At 58.6% G+C, this 20,827-nt stretch overlaps 1 protein-coding gene across 1 annotated transcript in view; it reads right to left on the bottom strand.

Annotated features, from left to right (window-relative positions):
* Positions 1 to 20,827, bottom strand: part of MGLL (monoglyceride lipase) — a 108,246-nt gene that overhangs the window by 70,314 nt on the left and 17,105 nt on the right. The window contains exon 3 of the mRNA XM_062200095.1: positions 4,966 to 5,072. Within this exon, the coding sequence (XP_062056079.1) occupies positions 4,966 to 5,072 (107 nt within the window). The remainder of the gene's footprint in view (positions 1 to 4,965; positions 5,073 to 20,827) is intronic.

Here is a 20,827-nt window from a genome sequence, read left to right as displayed (position 1 = left end):
GAAACACACACACGCGCTCACACACACTCACCCATCTCTTTGCTAAAACCTCTGCTTCTGCCTTTGTGGGGCCTGGACAGTCCCTCAAAACTTCCTCTCCTCCCACTCCCCCCTTCCTTTCGCACTCTCTCTCCATTATTAGCAGAGAAGTCACTCACTGTCCATCAGTCAAGGATGGTTCCTTCACAAAAGCAGGCATAGAGGGTAAAGCCACTGCCCGCAGTGCCAGCATCCCATATAGGCACCAGTTCAAGTCCTGGCTGCTCCACTTCTGATCCAACTCCCCACTAATGCACTTGGGAAAGCAGAAGATGGCCCAAGTGCTTGGGCCCCTGTACCCACGTGGGAAACCGAGAGGGAGCTCCTGACTTCAGACTCGCTTAGCTGCCCTGGCTGTAGGGGGCTATTTGGGGAGTGAACCAGTGGTTCGAAGACCCCTTTCTGTCCCTGTAACTCTGCCTTTCAGATAAATAAATCTTTAAAAAAAAAAAAAAAAAAGGCAGGCTGCCCTGCACCCAGCACACAGACTTGTGGTTAGCGGTTGCTGAAGGCTCGCCCTCCCCCATGCCCTCTCCCCAGTAGACTTCGTGGAAGTCCGAGGGGTTTCCTCTGAGTCAGAGCAAGCAGCTGGTAGACCCGGGGACCACATGAACACCCAGCCCAATTTTCCCCGTGCTATATTTAGAACGCCACAGAAAATCCCAGCTGCTGGTGTTTCCACCTGCCCAGCCGGGGCCAGCGGCTCCTCCAGCTCTGCTGCCCACCCTTCCCCCCTGGGGGGCTCAGGACTCTCCTAAAAGTCTCCCAGCCCCCAGGCCCACGAGCCCTGCCCAGCAGCAACCTCACCCTTCCTAGCCTCCAATTGTCTAAAGCGATTCAGGGCCGCCCTGAGTCACACAAGCCAGCAACTCTCTTCCTGCATTTTGTCCTTGCAGACCACTCAGGGTCCAGCTGGGACACGGGCAGGTGATGCCGAGTAATGGCCAGAGTCCTCAACATGTCTGCCTCTGGCTTGCTCTGCCCACAACGGGGACAGCGTCCCAGGCTCCGGGCACAGGGAAGCCAGGGCCTCAGTATTCGTCCAGATGCCCCAGAAATTTCTTGGCATCCAAGGTAACGAGACCCAGCCACCTGCCAGCCCCACCGGGTGCCACGCCGCTGCCTGGATGCTCCTCTGTTCCCCAACTTTGCAGCTGCCACCCTGCTGGGCCCCAGCAGTGCTGGCCCACGCAAATGTCCTGCTTAATATATGCATGGTCCAAACTCATCTGGCTCATCAACTCTTGAGGGTCGATCAACAAACTGCACACGTCGCCTCTCTCTGCCTAGGGGCTCACGGAGGGGCTGCTGGGCTGCTCTGGGGGGCAGAGGTGCCGCTGTCACTCGGAGGGTGGTCACCACTCCACGTGTTCCTCCTCCCACAGCTCTCCAGCGGCCAGGGTGTGATCAGGGCGACACCCAGACAAGCCTTTACCTCCAAACCTTTTGAGGGGACATCAGGGTGGATGGGGGCGGGGAACGCATCCAGCAGACATGACTTGTGGGGGGGGCGGTATGGGGGGGGCCAGCTGGCAGCCAGAGCCACGCCCTGCTACTCTCCACTGCCAGAGCCCTGTGCTGCTTGGGTCAGTGGTTAACAAAGCCCATCGCCTTGCCTTGCTTACAGCTAGCTGGCCAGGGCCATGGGAAGCAGCGCTCATCAAGGAGATGCGGCCGGAAGCTGCTGGGGACCTGGGACAAAACCCACAAGCTAAGTGAGGACGGCCATGCAAGGTTACAGAGCCCTGGCCGTGGGCGGCATCAGGCAGTGCTGGCCTCTGCCTCTGGTTTGGAGGGGCATGAGGGCCAACTGAGCCCCCTCCCGGTCAGGCTGCTCTGCTCAGGTGCCCCCTCCCATTGCCATGCTGCTCCCCGACCACCACGTGGGTTTTTGTACAGTGAGAACCGCATCCATGGCAACTCGGCCTCAGCTTCCTCACCTCCAAAAACGGTGTGCCGACTGGCCTGAGCAATCAGGGGCAACACACACACAGGGCCAGGCAGTGAGGGGCAGGAACCCCTGCAAACCCACGAGGGCATTTGGGAAAATTCTACAGTTAAAATAGAACCGGGGGTGAGGGGGGATGGGGACACTGTGGTGTAGTAGGTAAAGCCGCTGCCTGCAGTGCCGGCATCCCATATGGGCGCCGGTTCAAGTCCTGGCTGCTCCAGTTCCTATCCAGCTCTTTGCTGTGGCCTGGGAAAGCAGTAGAAGATGGCCCAAGTCCTTTGCCCCCTGCACCTGCTAGAAGAAGCTCCTGGGTTTCGACTGGCCCAGCTCTGGCCGTTGTAGCCACCTGTGGAGTAAGCCAGTGGATGGAAGACCCCCTCTCCCCGCCCCTAACTTTGCCCTTCAAATAAATAAATAAATCTTAATAAAAGGAACCTGGAGCCCTGCAAGGCACACAGGGCACATGGGCTCTGTATGCCCACATCACAGGCAGCCACGCCTCGACATCTCAGGGTCTGAGCACGCTGTAGGAGTCCACCAACACCATATTATGACTGGCAAACACCAGATGGACAGGAACCCCTGTTTGTACAGGTTGTGCCATAGAACCCAGCAGGGAGACCACATGGGTAGCTCCACCTACTTCGCCAAGTGTCGTCCTGACCATTGCTTCATTTATCTTCCCAGTGACCCTTATAGCCAGAGACAAGAGTCCTGCCCACCTGACTCTGTTCTGTGGGCCCTGCTTGGAGCCGTGGGTCACGGCCGGAGGGACACAGCACAGCAGCTGGTCAATGCTGCGGCTGCACAGGGGCACAGACCAAGGGAAAAAGGTACCACAGAGGGCCCTCAGGGCCCCAAGGGCGCTTCTCCCAATAGCCTCTGGGCAGATAGCAACATCACCTTGCCCAGTGGTAGAGGAGATGGTCCAAGAGGGGCCGAGACCACACAGCCGAGACCCACGGCAGGGCGGGGGCTTGGACCAGGGCGAAGCCTGCAGCGTCTAAGCACTGGGGGCCGCGCGGACCCCAGCAGCGAGCGCTGCTCCGTGATGCTCAGACCTTGCCTCTCACTGGCACAACCGTCACCCAGACGTCCAGATCTCGGCTTCATTCTCCTGCGCCTCTGGGGGTGTCCATGCCTACAAACACTGGCACGGTGTGCCAGGGAGCCTGCCAAACACCCCTCCTTCCCCATCACTTCCTGTGGCTCTTGTCAACAAGACAGAGACACAGCAAAGACCAGCAGCCCCCGACACCCCCTCTGCAGCCTGCACGAGACCCGCTTCGGCAGCCCACCTGCCTGGCTTTCTTCTACTGAGGCAAGCCACAGGCACTTCCTCGTGACAGGTAACAAAAGCCACACACACACACTCAGTGGGGCTCCTCTCGGATAAAACACCACCCTCAGGCTTCCAGGAGCCTCCCAGTGAGTCATTTGGGCACCTGGAGACACGAGCTCGCTCTCACGCTATATTTGCCATCTCACAAGGCTCTGCTTTGACTTCAGGTGTTATTCTGGAAACACCACGAGGTGCACTGGTGTTCTGCTTCTGTTTTTCCCCTCCCTCTACCGGCAAAAGGGAACCTTTTACAGTTGTTCTTCAAAGGGCCAAGGGGGACAAAAATCAATGAGGTCCAGCATTCAGTCTACCGCCACAGTCGGGACCACCGGTACCCAACAGAGCACCTGAGGCTGAGCTACCAAACCGACTCTGGGAATCCCAGCCACGTGGTCTGCACTGCTGCTCCCAGGGTGTCCTCACGCCACGGCGAAATGCTGGTCACCCATCTCCAGGGAGGCAGGGGCTGGAGGCCAAGCATCTTGTGCCGTTTGCAGGACAAGGAGTGCAGAGCTGACGACAACCCAGCCCCCGCAGGGCAAATGCGGTTTCCCCAACGTCTTACAAACTTGACATCGGGGCAGTTGGCGAAGCACGGTGCATGTCTTGACTCTCGAGGCTGACAAGGCCTTCAAGGCTCTTGGTCATAAGGACACCAGCAGGCGACGGGCTTGGAAAGGTCCCCTGGCAGATCAGAGCCACAGGTCTTGCTGCACGAGATGCACCAGCCAGCCTGTCTCTGCCGCGGGCTCCTGTCCCCACACGCACTGCTTACCCTCCATGGCCAGGGACACGCAGAGCCCTGTCCCAGCTGCCCTGCCCCCTCCCCAGTGCCATCGCCTCATCACCTGTTTGCAAATGAGACACAACACAAGCACATTCCTGGATATAGGCTGGAGTGACAGAATTTTCCACCGAAGCCATGTTTTCTGTCACTTTGAAAATCCCAAGAACTAGAATCGGTAGACCCGTGCCGTGGAGGGTGCCACAAAAAACGATGGAGAAGCTGCTGACTCAGCAACGAACAGTGCCTTCCGATGGCTTCTGTGGATGTTGCTACACGACAAAGAACAGTGACTCAGCATGGGGACGTGTCTGTGCGCATGTATGCATTGTATGAACGTACCCTTGTGTATGTATGTGCAGGCCTCTGCGTCTATGTGCGTATCTGCATACATACATCTATGTGCATATACACATATTTGAGCTTGCATGGGTATGCATGTGTGCACATGTTACATATGTGTCTACAGGTGTCTGGCTATGTGCATGCGCGTGTGTGCCCCTCTGGGGTTTTCTTCAGACTGATATAGCCTACTCGGACTTTTCCAGCTCTCCTGGTTTGAAACATCTGGTGGGCCCCTTGTGGTTAGCCTGGAGTTTGACCTATGCTTGAACTGACTATACCACATCCATTTGAAGTCCCCTGGGATGAGCCCAGGGTCCACTTTGAGAGCAAGTGCTTCACACACTTGGGCAGGCATTCCCTGGCCCAGGGCAAGGCCTCCCACAAACACGTCCAGAGATGGCCTCCTCGAGCCTCCTGGCGGCCCCCATCCGACCTCAGACTCGACAGGAACCGAGTGACGTCCAGTCTGCCAGGCACCTGCCCACGGCGCTCTGGGGCACTCACCGTGGTCATGGGCGAACACCAGCAGCTGCAGCCCCACCAGCATCTGAGCGAGCTCCTCATAGCGGCCGCAGTGCTCCCCGGCTCCATGGGACACGAAGACCAGCGCCCTGCAGGGAAGGAAGAGATGGTCAGGAACGCCAAGCTCGAGCTGCTTCTGTGTAGCCCGACACCAAAGCTCGCACCAAACCCATCATCCATCGCCAGCAGGACGCTCGGCTCCCCGGTCCCAGGGGATGCAGTGCCCAGTGCCTTTCCCATGAGGGTCTAATCCTTCCCCATGAGACGGTGATGACCCTGGGGTGCTGTGGGGGGCACAGGACGCATGAGGCAGAGCACTGGCACGTGCAGCCCCTCCATCAGTGCCCGTTGCCTTCCCCAAGGGCCAGGCATGGGCATTTAGCTCCTTAAGCAGCCAATCTTCCCGATGCACAACCTGAGCAGGAGTCCCGTGGAGAGGCGGAGTCCCCCCTGGACGAGGGGACAACAGCCTAAGGGACCCCCACCCCATCCCCGCCTGAAGAGGAGGAGGAGGGGGCCACTGCCCTTTTACTGAGCATTTCCTGCCCGCCAGCTCCTCCGCTGACTCCATGTACGAGACGTCTGCTCCTCCAGTCCCTGTGTGAGAGTGACACTCGGAGAAGCCAGGTCACTGACCAGGTCCCACCAGCGTCTGTCTCCACTGGGCTTTCAGGGCTCTGGGCAGATGTCACCTTTGCCCGGAGAGGTGCCCATAGCCCCAGGGCATCCTCACCCGCACCAGCCCTGACACATGCCCCAGGGGGCAACGGCACCAGTCACTCCCTGGCTGTCAGCCCCCTGGCTCCCTTCCACCTTGGGCTCAGCTCTGAGGACACAGGCCCCGGCCCTAGCGTCTGCACTACCTAAGTGACCACCCCGCACCCTGGCCAACGTTCCCTCCTGGCCGAGCCAAGCCAGAGCACACCGCACATCCTGCTCCTGAGCACAGGGAGAAGCCCTTCGCCCCCTTCCCTCCCACCTGCCCCCTCTGCGTTCGGCTGGGGGGAGGAGGTTCCCCTTCCCTCAGCACCCAGAGGCTCAAGGCCAGAATCTCTTCTCCACTCCTCCTCCACCGTCCCCAGGGGCTGCACTTCCGAGGGCTGGGTCAGCGCCTTTGCAATGCGCCAGCTGCTGTCTCAAGTGTGCCCAGAGTTAACGCAGCCAGAGGAGCCCGAGAGGAACAGTCAGGCTCTCACCACCAGGGACAACTCAGGAGAGCTTCAGGGTGTCATTTGGGGACCAGACGAAGGGCCTACATCTCAGTCATCCTCCCAGAATTGCCTGTCAGTAGAATCTTCGCCCACCACAGGCTACTGGCGATGGTAGATTTCTCTGTCTTCTAACAACCATTGGGGTACACATTGGAACCAGGCTGGGAGGAAGGGGCTTTTAAAACTACGGAGGCCTGGCTGCCCTCGCACCCCACCAGTCCCCGGGGCGAGCTCCCCAGCGGCTGTGCTGTGCAGCAGAGGCCGAGCCGCACCTGCTCTGATCATGGAGTGCAGGACGCTGCTCAGAGGACACAGAGGTGGAGTAGCGGCGAGAAGGCAGCCGGGGTGGAGCCACGGATGTCCCCGGGGCAGCTGGGATGGATCTGTGGCTGCTGTACGGCTTGTAGCTGCCACCCCATTGCAAAGAAACCTCGGCAGCACGCGCAGGCTTGGCCTTGACCAGCCCCCGCCAGGTACCCTCAGACCTCACTCCCACATCAGGCCACATTCCGATCTTAGGTTCCTCCTGTGCCAAGTGGGGTTTTCCCTCGGTTCCCAGATTCAGGTTTTGCCTGGGCTGATTCTGTCCAATCCACCTCCCCTCCCATCCCCCAGGCTGAGTCTGCTTGGTGGAACCTGTCTTGCATGGGGAATCCAACCAGGTTCCTCTCCTGCCTGGACCCTCCCACGACAGCCTGCGGCACGAGAGCAAAGCCACTGACTCCACTACCCAGCTCCTCCTCTTGTCCCCACTGACATGATCCACCACTGCCTTCTGTACCCAGATAAGCCCGTCCTGGTGTGCTGCTAAAACTTAGCAGCTGGGGTGGGGGGTGGGGGGGGAGGTGTGTCCCAGTGCATGGCATCTGCCAATCTCCACAAGGCAGATCTCAAGCCATGGAGGGATGTCACTCACATGAGGCCAAGAGGAGAGGTGTCCAGCTGAGGCCCCTGCTGGGATGGCCCCACACCGGACTCTGCTTTCTGCTTTCTCTGCCATGTGGGTCTCTCCGGGACCCTTGGGAGAAGAGACTTATTTATCTCCCGAGATGTCAAGTCCAGCGAGGGGCAGGGGTCTCGTCCACCTGCTCTTCAACCACATTCCTAGCTGGGAAACACAGCGGGGCAAAGCAGGAGCAGAGCAAAGACCGCCTAACTGACTGCAAGACCCCTGCTCCCTCCCCCATATGCAACCAGGTCCAGGGCTTCCATCACTGTGCCCGCGGCAGCCCCAGGCTCCAAACCCAAACCCCGGCCCTAGGCTACATTTCTGAGTGGGGGCTGGCATCGAGACTTTCCACTGCGTTGTCTCCCCCACCCCCGACCCCAGTCTACTCAGAGGGGGCAGGGCTCCCTTCATCCTCCCCTACACAACTGCCGTGGGCGGAGTCGCCCCTCCCCCCACTCCCTTGCAGCCCAGGTCCCAGCCTTTCCTGGCCTGGCTGCCTTACACACACCCAGCCACACCCTGAGCCCCGTGTTCACAGCTGTCCTTCTGAGGAAGGGGGCAGCCCCCAGCTCCAGGCTTTCCCATGGGACTTCCCCAGGGTACATGCTGGACACATCACGGGGATTTCACAATACACCGCGATTTCATCTCTGCTGCGAGAACACATGTGGCTGAGCGCCGAGAAGCTAAGATGTTACAGGAGGCTGTGGACACCGAGACCCCAGAGAAGCACACGTGACCCCCCGCAAGCCACCCAGCCTGAGATAGGAAGCCGCCCCGCCTCAGCGGGCGGCAGCCACTAACGAAGTGCAGACAGATGATCCACAGTGTGTTACATCCCAGGCCCCGGCACACAGAGTCCCTGCCCACACACAGCTTACAGACGTGCACACAGAGCACGGTGCACACCACGCGGGGCAGACAGGGGAGGCCGGGGGAGGTCTCTAAGCATCTTATGGAGAAGCAGACCCAGGCACAGCTAGAGCCGTCTGCGGGCAGGAGCCCATCCGGCCACAGATAGAAGGCCGGGCGTTCACAATGCTGATCGGTAGCATAGACGGAGCCAAGCTCCAGGGGAAAGGAGCCCGTGGGCCCTGGCGGCAGCCCTGGGGAGCCGGAGGGTGCTCTCCGTGCAGAGGATGGTGTCTGGCGTGGCCGTGACCTGACGTGACTTCAGCTCTGTGAAGACTGCTGGCTGCCGTGCAGAACGGAGGCATTTGTCAAGGAGCTGACACAGTGGGGGCCCATAGCAGGTGCCGGGGAAGTAAATAGCCGCTTCCCTTCCTTCCTCCCCTGGCGTTCCCCAGCGGCGGCCGAACGCGAGGCAAGCCATTGATACAGCGGCCGCCGCGATGAGCTTGCCGAAGAGGCTGGCTAAGATCTTTTTCCTGGAACTTCAACGGCTGCAGCCAGTCGGGGGAAGGCAGGGGCTGCGGGAGGGGGAGCCCAGCCCCACAAGCAGATGGCTCTCCTGGCAGCCAGCCTCGGGAGGCGGGGCAGCTCCCGCGAAGGCACTGCAGCCCTGCGGCGCGCACGCTGGGGCCAGTGAGCCGCAGCCTCTTAGAGGATACGGCTCTTCCTCCCCGTCAGGCAGCAAGTCCTATGGTTGTGGAGGATTTCGGTGACCTCACTTAACCCGGTCTCAGTCTGCTCACCTGGAAACTAGAGAGCGGCCTGACCCCACGGACCTCAGCCGGGCTAGCAAGGGATCGGAGAACACCACCCAGGCCCTACTCCACCCGACTCGGCCCAGGGAGAGAGCCCTCTGCAGCTGTGTGCACAGAGCCATTTGCCCCGATGCCTTTGCAGGTTTAAGCGCCCGCTTTTGCAAAGGCTGGCCCTCAGTTTCCCCACATGTGAAATGGAGACGCAGGTGCCTCCTTGTAGTGGAGGTGAAAAGATGCGGAGAGGCTCTGTAGGGGACAGGGGACGGTCCCTGCCTCCGAAGCCGCCCTCTCCACCTGGCTCAGTCCCTGGACGATGGCGGAAGGAGCAATCAGACCACGGACAAAGTCACATTCTCATCAGCCACTGCCAGTCCCTTGGTGCAGGAGGCCTGGGCAGCTTGCCTGGACAGACAGGCACCAGGCCAGCAGCCCGAGACCAGAACAGAAGACAAGGATGCCCTCCACCGAGAAGCCCCCCACCTTTGGACGTGTCTGGACCCGTCTGCAGGGTGGGGATCCCAGCATCAGAGCAAACGCCAAGGGACACGGTGCCCGTCTCTGCCACCAGGCAGCGACACGGGTGCGGGTGACACTGACTCAAACCCGGGGCCACCATCATGACTTCCAGTGCAGGAGCAGCAGGGCCTCTGCCGCCCCTCGTGGGCACTGCGCAGGCTCGGTTCTTGGCCATCTCTGGAAACCACCCCCCTCCCGCTGGGACACCCGCTGCATCACCCACATCCGCCCAACGCGTTCCTGCCAAAACTGTGCGACTTTCGCCCATGTGCGAGGCTCGTCTGTGCCCGGGCCCACGTGTGGGATTGCGAGCGCGACTTGGATCCCTTTCTGGTAGCTGAAGCAGCAGCGGGCTGGGCTCAGTGGAAATCCAAATTTAACTCTGTCCCCTCCTCTACAAGGATTCCAGGAGGACTGGGTCCCTGCCTGTCTCTGGCACAAGGCTTGGGGGGAAGATGAGGGTGGGGCAAGACACAGAAATGGAACAAAACCCAGGGCTGGGGTCTGAGACTTCCCCGCAGAGGCCAGCGGCAGACATGTGCCGTGGTGAACAGATCGCTGCTGCCCATCACGCAGGGCTGGGAGAGTGGATGGAAAATCACCCAGAGCTGGCATTAGATAACAGCTGGTGCTAACAGCTGACGGCTGCTTTGGCCAGATATCAGCCTAAATACGTTATTATGTGTTAACTCATTTAACCCTCACAATGGGGAGGGGGGGCGCATCATTTCTACCACTTTATAGATGCATAAGTGAGACCCAGAAAGAATCGACAGCCAGTCTGCGGCCACACAGCTGGGAGGACTTGCCCCCAGCCAGGCTGCCTGCCGAGGCCACTCCTGTCCACTGTGGGAGTGGGAGACACCTGGGATGCCATTACAGCCTGCACGGGCTCAGTCCTGTCCCCAGATCCCCCATCAGCTTAGCCTCCGGCCACCGCTCCTTCCTCGCCCTGCCCTGTCTGAGCCTCCACGACTTGGATCAATAACCCTCCGTCCCGCATCTCTTAGCCAGCATCCACCTGAAGCTAGCGTAGGTTGACCAGGTGCTGGTAGAGGACCAGGCCCCAGCTTTCTCATTTGTGTTGTGGGCCTGTCCCCGGCAGCCAGTGCTGCCTCTGCTCCAGAAATGCTCCATCAGAGCCTGGCTGATGCTTCCGTGGGGAGGGTGCATGGCAGAGGCCACTGGGGACTGACAAGGATTTCTGCGGAGGGTGCTGAAGGTGAGCAAGGGGCAAGGCGAGGCGTGGGTGCTCATGAGACCCCAAGGAATGTGGGTGGCCACCAACAGACCTGGTGGGAAGAGGAGCACAGTGCCGCGGTGGAGGGAGCCACAGGCAGACGCCCCCGTGCAGGAAAGCAGCCCTGGCTCTGTCCCCGGGCGGCTCCGGGTGAGCCTGTGACAAGGCAGCAGGACCTCAGCTTTGTCAGCTCAAGAAGAGGATGGAATTACAGCCCCGAATGCAACTGAAGCACAGCGCCCGTGTCCCCAAGTCATTCTTTTACTTGATCCATCTCTCCAAACAGACCCAGCTCAAGATGCGAAACAGCTCTGCATGCAGCATTGTACCCCAAAGGTGCCGCCCACCGCCAGGCAGAGGAGGCAGCAGCTCCCCGTGGCTGTGCTCCGGTCACACCCCTTGGTCTGCTCCTCCCGGCCGTGGACACGTGACGAGACCTCTCTGTCTCTTCGGTAAGAGACGGAGTAACGACAGCACCCACCTTCCCGAGGCTTTGTCAAGCACTGGCCACGCAAGCACTACCAGCCCAGCACCCGCTCCGTCCAGGTGGGCTCATGACACCACCTCCCTGGGCACAATGTCAGCGAGTTGATCGTACCGCGTTTAGCCAAAACGCACCTGTGCCACGTGCCAGGGGGTGGAAACTGACTCCGAGATGTACTTTCTTAACCAGCACACTCTTCATGGCCAGCTCAGCCTCGCCACCATCTCTTGTGAGGAACCGGAGGGAGGGCGCCTTGTGTGCCACGGGTGGTGGACCCTCAACAGCTCTGCTCTCAGGGGGATTTTCAGAGGACCCATTAGTGACCCCCATCCTACTTATACCATCCCATCTGGAAACAAGTGCCCCGAGTCAGTCAGTCAGTCATTTATTTCCAGACATCCAAGGACCTCGTAAGGTCTCGTTGCAAACGGTTCTTCTGACTGTCCTATTTCCCATCAGCTCTGTCTCCCCACTGCCCCCTCCCCAGCAGTCTGCCCACCCTACAACTTACTGTGCACCCTGGCTTTCTGGTCCTATTCAACCCAGCCCGCCCACTTCCTGTAGCACCTCACCTGGCAGCCAGCTCCTGCCTCCTACACGCTACCTCACTGGCCACTCCCTCTGCGGCCTGCTCTGATGTCGGCTGCAGGGTTTGCAAGACCCTGGCCCTCCAAGCAGCCCTGTACTCTGCACAGTCTTGGTGCCTGTAGGGTGAGGCCCATCACCCCCTTCCTCCCGTGCTGCACATGCCTCACCTCCCTACCCAAGGCTCTCGGGAGCAGAGATCAAGTTCAAGTGAAAAGCACCCAGTCCCATACCCACACCTCTGGCTCTGTGTTCTTTGCATCCTGGAAGATCAGAGTCCTACAGAACCTTGAAAGCTCACCCTGTCCCCGACCCCTGTCCCCGGCCAGCCACCTGCCTCCTCCTTCCCCGTCCTCTCCTTTCCTCTGGGAGCTGCTGTGCTTTACAGACAGCCCTGGAAGGATCTGCAGCCTCCAGGGTCAACGCCCAGCCACGGTTCCCCTATCACATCCCAGTTACTCGGCACTGCTGTGGTCAGCTCAGCTATTACTGGGCTTGTATCGGAAGGGTGTGTGCGTCTCCAGACATCCCTACGCACTACAGTTCAGAAGTGCTTCTTGATGGAGCCAGGCACTCTTCATGCATCACCAACTCCTTGCTTCTCCCACCCTGGCCTCCCCCATGTGCACAAAGCATCCCAACCAGAACGTCCTAGGGCAGGCATCTCCTCCCCGCCTTGGGCCGAGACTTCCCAGGCTGCCAGCGGCTCCCTTTGCTTTCATTCTGCACGCAGAGGCAAGGAGCATAGATTCCTCTCGTTGATCAACCATGAGCGCAGCCCCAACACAGTCCCAATTTGCATTTCTCCAGAGCTCCCTAAAGAAATCTATCTACCATCTTGAGGTCCAAGTCTTTAACAGGTCTATCCTCAATTAACTCATTTTTTGATTCCTCTCGCAGACCAATATTACCATAGGAAAAAACCCACTGCTGTGGTCCATGAAAGTGTGTGTAAGATCCAACGGAGGGCTGGCATCCCAGCAGAGTGGGTTAAGCTGCCAGCTCACACACCAGCACCCCTATGGTTGCCAGTTCGAGTCCTGCCTGCTCTACTTCCAATCCAGCTCCCTGCTAGTAGCCTGGGCGAAGCCCCTGCTATCTACGCGGCAGACCCGAATCAAGTTCCTGGCTTCATTCTGCACTGGCCATTGCAGAGAAGAGAGATCGATCTTCTAACTCTCAATCATAAAAAAAAAAAAAAAAAAAAAAATCCAGCATAAAGGAGCTAGACAGAAACTAGAGCAACAAGGGACAAGCAAGCTTCAGAACTCAGCTCCACCTGGGTTTGAACATGACCACTGGCATTGCAGTAAGTCATTCACAGCCCCAGGCACCTCAGCTGCAAGACAGAAGTGATAATCCCGCCATGCAGAGGTGCAGAAGGTGCCGACTACGAGCCTGCAGCTGCGAGCCGGGTCCCTTCCCTCTGTGCGTCAGACCCGCTTATATCAAGAAGCCGAGGACGGCCACAGGGGCGCATGCACCTGGCCAGGCTGCTCCAGGCAGCCTGCATGGCCTGGTTTACTGGGCTGTGCCCCGGGTTTTTGTACCCGGCTCACGAGCAGCAGGCACACTCGGGCCAAAAGCTGACTGAGCCCAGTGCCACCCGGGGCTATGAAATACTGCTCCCTGGGAGCACCGCAGCGGCGGCCAGACTACCTGAGTCTGCAGGAATACGCCATCCCCCTTGGCCGCCTGCCAGATGGAACCCTTCCCAGCTCCGACTCGCTGATGGCAGTGGCTTTCCCAGGAGAGCTCCGGCAACCAGGCTGGAGCCGGGCTCGCAGCACCACGGCAGCGCCCTGGGCCTCACTCACCACCCACCCAGGTCTCCGTCTGCACCTGCCTGGGTCTGGGGGCAGGCAGAGCAGAGCTCACCAGGACAGAACGGCACAGGCTGGAGGGGCAAAAACCCCCCTAGGTACGATTCCTTATCTGCTCATGCCTTGTGAACTCGTCGAGTCGAAGGAGTGGAACAGCCACCCAGCCTCCACGCAGGCAGCATTTAAAAATGCACACACCGACTCACACGCACATAGCGTACATGTGCCAGAACAATGTGGGTTATTGTAGAAAAATAGAAAAAGCTGACACACACACACACAAATCCATCCACAACCCTCCCGCCCAGTGCTAACCACCCAAGAACTTCCTTCCAGTTTTACCCTTTCCACAGATTCTAAGATCACATTGGAATTATCTTTAAGTCAATTATGAACTCATCATTAGAACTTACAATAATCACACCGCATGTTTCACTTTGGATCCCACTTTTGATTTTCCCAACACTGTGCCATGTGCATTTCCCCATTGGAATAGTACCACCGCCTCTCTCCAGAGAGGCTGTAACATAAAGGGGCCACAGAACACAGAGGAGACAGGTTATGAACTCATAGTAGAAACAGAAGGACATTAGAGAGCCCCCAGTGCAGCACAAGGCCCCCGGAGCAATCTAGGAAACAGAATACAGACACTGCCTGGCACTCCAGCCACCGTCCCCACTCCTGAACTCAGAGCAGACATTATCAATCAATCACAGCTTCTTCTTCCACTAAATGTGCCAAGCCACCACCACCCCACCCCACCCCACCCCCACGCTTTATTTGACAGGCAGAGTCAGACAGTGAGCAAGACAGAGACAAAGGTCTTCCTTCCATTGGTTCACCCCCAAAATGGCAGCCACAGCTGGCACACTGCGCTGATCTGAAGGCAGGAGCCAGGTGTTTCTCCTGGTCTCCCATGCGGGTGCAGGGCCCAAGCACTTGGGCCATCCTCCACTGCCTTCCTGGGCCACAGCAGAGAGCTGGACTGGAAGAGGAGCAACCGAGACTAGAACCTGGCGCCCATATGGGATGCCGGTGCCGCAGGCGGAGGATTAACCAAGTGAACCACTGCGCCGGCCCCACACTAAGCCCCTTTCAGAGAGCACTGCCGTGCTCTGGCTTTGAAACCATGGGTTCCATAAAGGTTCAACTGATGACTTCTGCCCAGGACTCTGCCCCGCTATTCTGAACGCGGAGTCTCTAGCATGCAACGGATCTGCAGTTGGAGCTTCTTTGTATTCAACTTGGGCCTTCAGTAAAAATGGCACCACAGAGCAGGTGCATTGCGGATGCTGAAATCCAAGTCTGGCTTCAGGATCGCCAGGTCCAAGTCCAGCGGTAAGAAGTCTCCCCACTGCACAGTAAGCGGCCAAGCCAGTCCACCTTAACTGAGCCATCGAGACAAGGATGCTATCACCCAACCCTCAAGAAATCACCCCGTTTTGGCCCATGAAGCCGGTCTGGAATGGCCCACCCTCCCCAGCAGCGGGCCTCCCAACGCTCTCCCAGTGCAAAGCTAATTAGATTGTGGAATGGGCCTAGCCTGAAGTTATCCAACTGGATAATGACAAGCCCAGCGGAAGATGTATTTCCATATAAATGTGCAGAAGGAAATCCAGCATTAACCGGCCTGAAATGTAGGGGGATGCATTTTAACACCTCATCTATCACGCTGCCAACATCTCTCTTTGGGCACTTACCTCACTCCCCTGGGGTCACTGCAGAGCCTGCCTTATCCAGCCAGCTGGGCCCAGGGGCTCTGAGAGGCCCCCAGCCCTCCCGCTCTGCAGAGGCTCGCAATCAACTAGTGTGCCTGCAGGCAGGGATGGGGGAGGAGCAGCGCGTGCAGCCCACAGTCCCCGGTGCAGAAGGGCACGTGCCTGTCCCCCGTGGCAGCCTGGCCCTTTCAACGGCATCCCCCTGCCCCCACTCACTCCCACCGTCCTCCTCCTAGCCTCCCTGCAGAGCCCACGTGCCAGGACCATGCTCCACTCAGCTCCCCGCCTCTGCTGAGTGGCCGCCCGGGGTGAGCTCCTCCCACTCCTCCAGTCCCTGCGGTTATCCCCGGGAAGATGCCCTAGCTGGCTTTGTGCAGGCACACAACAACGGCCCCCGTGTCAACAATAGTATCACATCGCAAAGCAGAGTTTCCCCTTGACCTCTGCAGACTCAATCCAGTCTTGCTCTGCATACAGTCGTTTTCTGGGCTGCGAGACCCCCGGGACATAAGGATGGTGGCCACACACCATCGATGGATGGCGGGCATCTGCGCTCCCTGACTTAACTGTTCAGGGTTTTGTTGTTGACATGGCAGTTGACCTGTGTTTGAACTTTCATGTCAATGGCATCCCACCACAGTCCCAGCTCCCAGCCCTGGGTTCTCACTGAGGTTGAACATCCGAACAACACTAATGTCTTCCAGGTTTCCAGATCCAAAGTACAACACGAAACTTTCCCAAGTGCCCCAAACCCTCATTTCTAACTAGTCAGGTCAGCGCCAGCCATATCACCAGGGCTGTGTGATCTCTCATTATGAAACACACATGCATCAAGAAGCAGAAACAATTTATCTGCACAGGTTAACTGATTTTAACAAAGGGGCCACCCTGAACCCCTCCCCACCTGCTGAAGCCACAGAAGATCACCAACATTCCAATGTCACCAACATGGTGTGGGCTTTCTCAGCCCCCAGGGAGGAACCAACAGTCCCCAGTTTCGTCATCTCTGCTTTTCTTTGTAGCTTAACCACCTCTGTGTGCAGCAAGGTAACAACCTGTTGGCTGGCACCCGCACTTGAACTTCCACGTCAACAGACTCACCGTGGCGCTTTCCTGTTTTTTTTTCCTATGCTCTGGGGACTCATCGGCACCGCTGGGCCCTCTGTAGCACACTGCTCACTACCACGTCCTACTCCGCGGTAAGGATACTCTCTAACTTAGCTCCCCACCTCCCGCGGATGGCCACTCGGGTCGTTTCTGGCTGGGCATGGGTCTCCTGGTACTTGGCAATGCCAGGCCCTCAGCTATGTGGACGAACAGGCGTGAAACGGCATCCCACCGCAGTCCCAGCTCCCAGCCCTGGGTTCTCATGGAGGTCAAAGCACCTCCTTGCTCAGGACCGACCTTCCAGGCTGTGCTGTTCTGCACCACCCTGACTGCTGACATCCTGAAGCCCCCTGCCATCCTCTCTGCCTGGTGGGCTTCCGCTCATCCTCCAACAGCCAGCACAAAGGGACCCTGGGGGCGACACCCCCCCTCCCCGGTTCTCCCAGCCAGAACGTCCGTGGTGCTTCTGCGCCGGGGGAATCTGATCCCTTGTTCTGCCAGCCCAGGACTTTCCCTCCTTTGCCCTCAGTTCCCTGGCAACACAGCAGCTGCTCCGTGTGTTCCTGGATGGACTGCATCAGGTTTGGAGAAAAGCTTATTGCTTCCAGCATAGAGTGGCTTAGGTGAAAAAGAGTTTGGGTTTGGACAGGAGGACAGGTGTGGACACCTTGCCAACTCTCTGTGCCTCTGACTGGCATAGGGAGTCAGTTCTTGGGGTGCCACCCAACAGGCCATGTCTCTGGGGGCTCCCACCATTGGTCTCCAGCCCCAGGCTCTGAGCCGGAAGCACTGGGTCTCCTGGGTCCCTCGTGTGCAGCTGGGACCCCTGTACTGCCGGCTCCCACCCCTGCACCTCCTCCCCCCACGGCTCTTCACCTCTCCTGCATTTGTTCTTTCCACTCCCGCTGTTCCCACCCCCGGCCCTTATTACCCCAGACCCGAACGAGCGCAACAGCCTCCAGCCCGAGCCCTGCCTCCAGCCTCTCCCACTCCAATCTGTGCTCGCACAGGCTCCATCTTTCCACGGTGCTCACAGCCAAAGTCGCCGGCGGCCCTGCTGGCAGTCACCTCCTCCTCACCCTGCACCCGGCACAGCCTTTCCACCCCGCACACCTGCTCCACCCACAGGAAGCTCTGCCCTGCAGCTTTCCCACAACGCCCTGGCCACTGGGGCACCCCGGAGAGTGCAGGCGGCCAGGGGGTGTGCAGTGAGCCGACTGTGCACTTGGCAGTCCCTCACACCAGCGAGACAGGCAGGGCCACCTGGCCAGCTCCCCGAGTCTATCAACTCCCCATTCTCCTGAATTCTTGGCACATCATCAAACAAGCCATGGGAATTGTCAGGGATCAAGAGCTTGGAAATGGCCAGGAGGGAAGCACAGTCGCACTGGGAGAATAAGACCAAGCCTGATCTTAGGAGAGGCTCGCGGAGCCGTGGATGTCCACAGCCCCGAGGCGCCCACAGGCAGGCCAATCGCCAGCAGTCAGAAAGCCTGGGACTTGAACTTGGATCCACAGGGCTTAGACTCGGCATCGTACCCGCCCCACCCCACTGACAGAGACGCAGGCACTGAATCCTGGCTCCATCATGCGCTGGGATCCCTGGTGCTTGGGCAGCTTCCCCAGCCCGCCCTGCCTCCCTGGGCACACACATGTGCGTGTGTGCATGTATGTTAGCCGAGACATCATGCAGAAGAGCCTTCGGCCTGTTTGGTCTTACTGCGAGTGCACTGCCTCCAGCCCTTCCTTGGGGTGCCAATCGACAAAGTCGAACGAATGAACGCAATCCCCAAGTCCCCTTTCAGTACACAAGCTGATTCACAGCTACGGTCTCATCTCCCAGCTCTGCCACAGCCGGGGGAGGGAATCCGGCTTCCCACAGCCCCGGAACTGCTCATGGGTGCTCACAAAGGAAGATCTTCACAGCATCTACTAAGTCAATGCAACACTGCTTGTCTGCATGACAATGGTGCACTCACAGGGCACTTGCATGGGACAGCATTAATCTTCCCTAAAAAGCCGTAAGGCTGCACATTCCTGCAAATCCCATTCCTTCCCCCACCCCCGGCCCCTACCCCCGCCGCCACAGGCGCACAATTTTAGGTTGACATGTGGCTGCCCAGATAGAGAACACCCTTCCCAGCCTCCCTTGCAGCTGGTATGGCCGCATGATTAGTCACGCCACTGGAACATGAGTTCTACAACAGCTACTTCAAACAGTCCGTTTGCCCTAGACTTGCCCTCTTTCTCCTTTCCATGGCCTGGATCACAGCACAGGCTGTGATGAGCTCTGGTCACTGGACCACACCCTGATAGGAGGTGGAGCAAGAAGATGCCAAGAACCTGGGTGCCCGGGTGACTGCATGGAACAACACAGCAGACCTAGAACTTGCACTGCTCATCTCTAGACTTCTCAGAGAGAAACAGACCTGTGTCTTCTGGAAGGCACTATGTGTTGAGGTCTGTTAGGACAGTCAGCCTGCCCCTGCTCGATTACAGCCCATTCGTTAGTGGGATTGCTCACAGGGGAGCAGCCAGCTGGCTTGGGTGTGAATCCAGCTGCTGTGGCTCCCGAATCCTGGGACTCTGGGCCAGCTCCAGGAACTTCTCCATCTCCTCATGGGGCAGTAGCAAGAAACGCAGTGAGAGTGGAACGACACGGAAAGCCCACGGTGAGGCCGGCCAGGGCCATCTCCAACTCATCTCACATCTCCCAGCAGCCCCAGCCCCAGCCCCAGCCGGCTACCGTGTGTCACTCACCCTGGAGCACAGGAAGCAGCTCTGACGTTAGTCTCCCGTGTGGTTGGTTGCATGTCTTCCTGCCGCGAGTCATCTCCCTGTCATCACATCCATGTTAGCCCAACAATCTCTAACAAGCGTGGCAGGAAGCACCACCCACACGGGCGGGCCTGGGCACAGGCCAGGAGAGGCGTTGAGGGGCATCTCCCTTGCCTGAGCTCAGAGTCCGCGGAGCTCTCCAGGCGCCTGCCCAGCCCCCCAGGATGCTGCTCACTCCAGAATTGAGGCGTCAGCAGGAGCTGCTGCTGTCTACGGTAACCGCGTCCCACATGGGAGCTGTCTCCAGTCCCAGCTGCTCCACTCTGATCCAGCTCCCTGCTAATACACCTGGGAAAGCAGCGGAAGATGATCCAAGGTTCTCGGGCCCCTGCACCCACATGGGAGACCTGGAAGAAGCTCCTGGCTTCAGGCTGGCTTAGCTCTGACTATTGTGGCCATTTGGGGAGTGACCAGTGGAAGGAAGACCTCTCTGTCTCTCCTCTCTCTCTCTGTAGAACTCTGCTTTTCAAATAAATAAACCTTTAAAAAAAAAAGTCAACAGAGAGGAAAGAAGAGCAATGTTTCCCAATGCAAAGGACTAAGGTTTCAGAGCCAAGTACAGACCATGCCGGGTATCCTAACACCTTCACTTCCTCTAAAAAGAAACACCTAAGCTATTTTCAGAATTTTCATAGTAAACACATTATATTTCCAAGATGCACAACTTTTACAAGACTTAATAGCAACATCGCTTTTCCTGCAGAAACATGCTCACCACAGCCGCGGGACGCCCACCGTGCTGATGGCGGCAGCCCGGCCGGGACGAGCAGGAGGAAGCCGGCCCCAGGCCCGCATGGCCACCGGCCTCTCGCTCCTTCAAGAACACAGTCCCTGGGTGCTTGTCTGGGCCCAGAGGCAGCTCAGGCTCTGGGCACCCATCGGGGTTACATAAAGTTCCTACCTTTATGGGGATCCCAGCACAAGAGCAGAAGAAATGGCAAACAGAAGCCTGCGGAGAAAACCACGCCGGGGCCGGGGGGTGGAGGGACGCTCTGGCCCGCCCGCAGCACGCCGACTCGCTTTTCAGCCCTCGAGGTCAGGGAGGTGGGAGAGCCGGGGGGAGGTGGGGGGGGGCATGCTCTCACGCAGCTGCAAGCTTTGGTCGCTGCAAATGAGATGCACACAGGACCCGAGCGCGAGGCCGCTGCTTCTCTTAGCAGCCCAACAACCCCAGGCCCGAAATGCAGTAACCAGCACAACCGACATCCCGGATTCCCTAATTAAGCTTAATTATCCTCTCCCACATTTTCCCTTCCTCTAGCAATCTCCTAGAGGTGCAGAAAACATGTCAGCTGCGGTGAAATGAGATGGATAATTGCCTTACATCAGCTAGGTTAGCAACTCAGATGGAAATTATTACTCCTCAGCACCAGAGAGCTCCTGCCTCAAAACCAGTCCCTCCACTTCGGGGATGCAACCTCCAGGAATGATCTATTTTTAATCGAAAAGCGGTTCTGCAGGGGGCGGAGCGCTCAAGTCCTGTATTAGCATGCGCGCTGGCCTCTGGACGGCAGGACCCTGGCCAGCTCCGAGGAGACTCGGACGCCAAGGGCTCCCTGGGGACTGCGTCCGGAGCAGTGTGTGCAGATGGCCTTCTGGGAAATCAGGAATGGGCCATGGAGGGCACTTGTAGGACGGGCCGTTAATGAAGGGCTTCACAGCTGTCCCGAGGTTCCGGGAAATAACACCCAAGGGGCCCCGGGGGG

Source organism: Lepus europaeus, chromosome 9, assembly GCF_033115175.1.
Source record: "Lepus europaeus isolate LE1 chromosome 9, mLepTim1.pri, whole genome shotgun sequence".
Lineage (NCBI taxonomy): Eukaryota > Metazoa > Chordata > Mammalia > Lagomorpha > Leporidae > Lepus > Lepus europaeus.
Note: the sequence above shows the minus strand (reverse complement) of the source record. Positions and strands in the feature narration are given on the sequence as shown.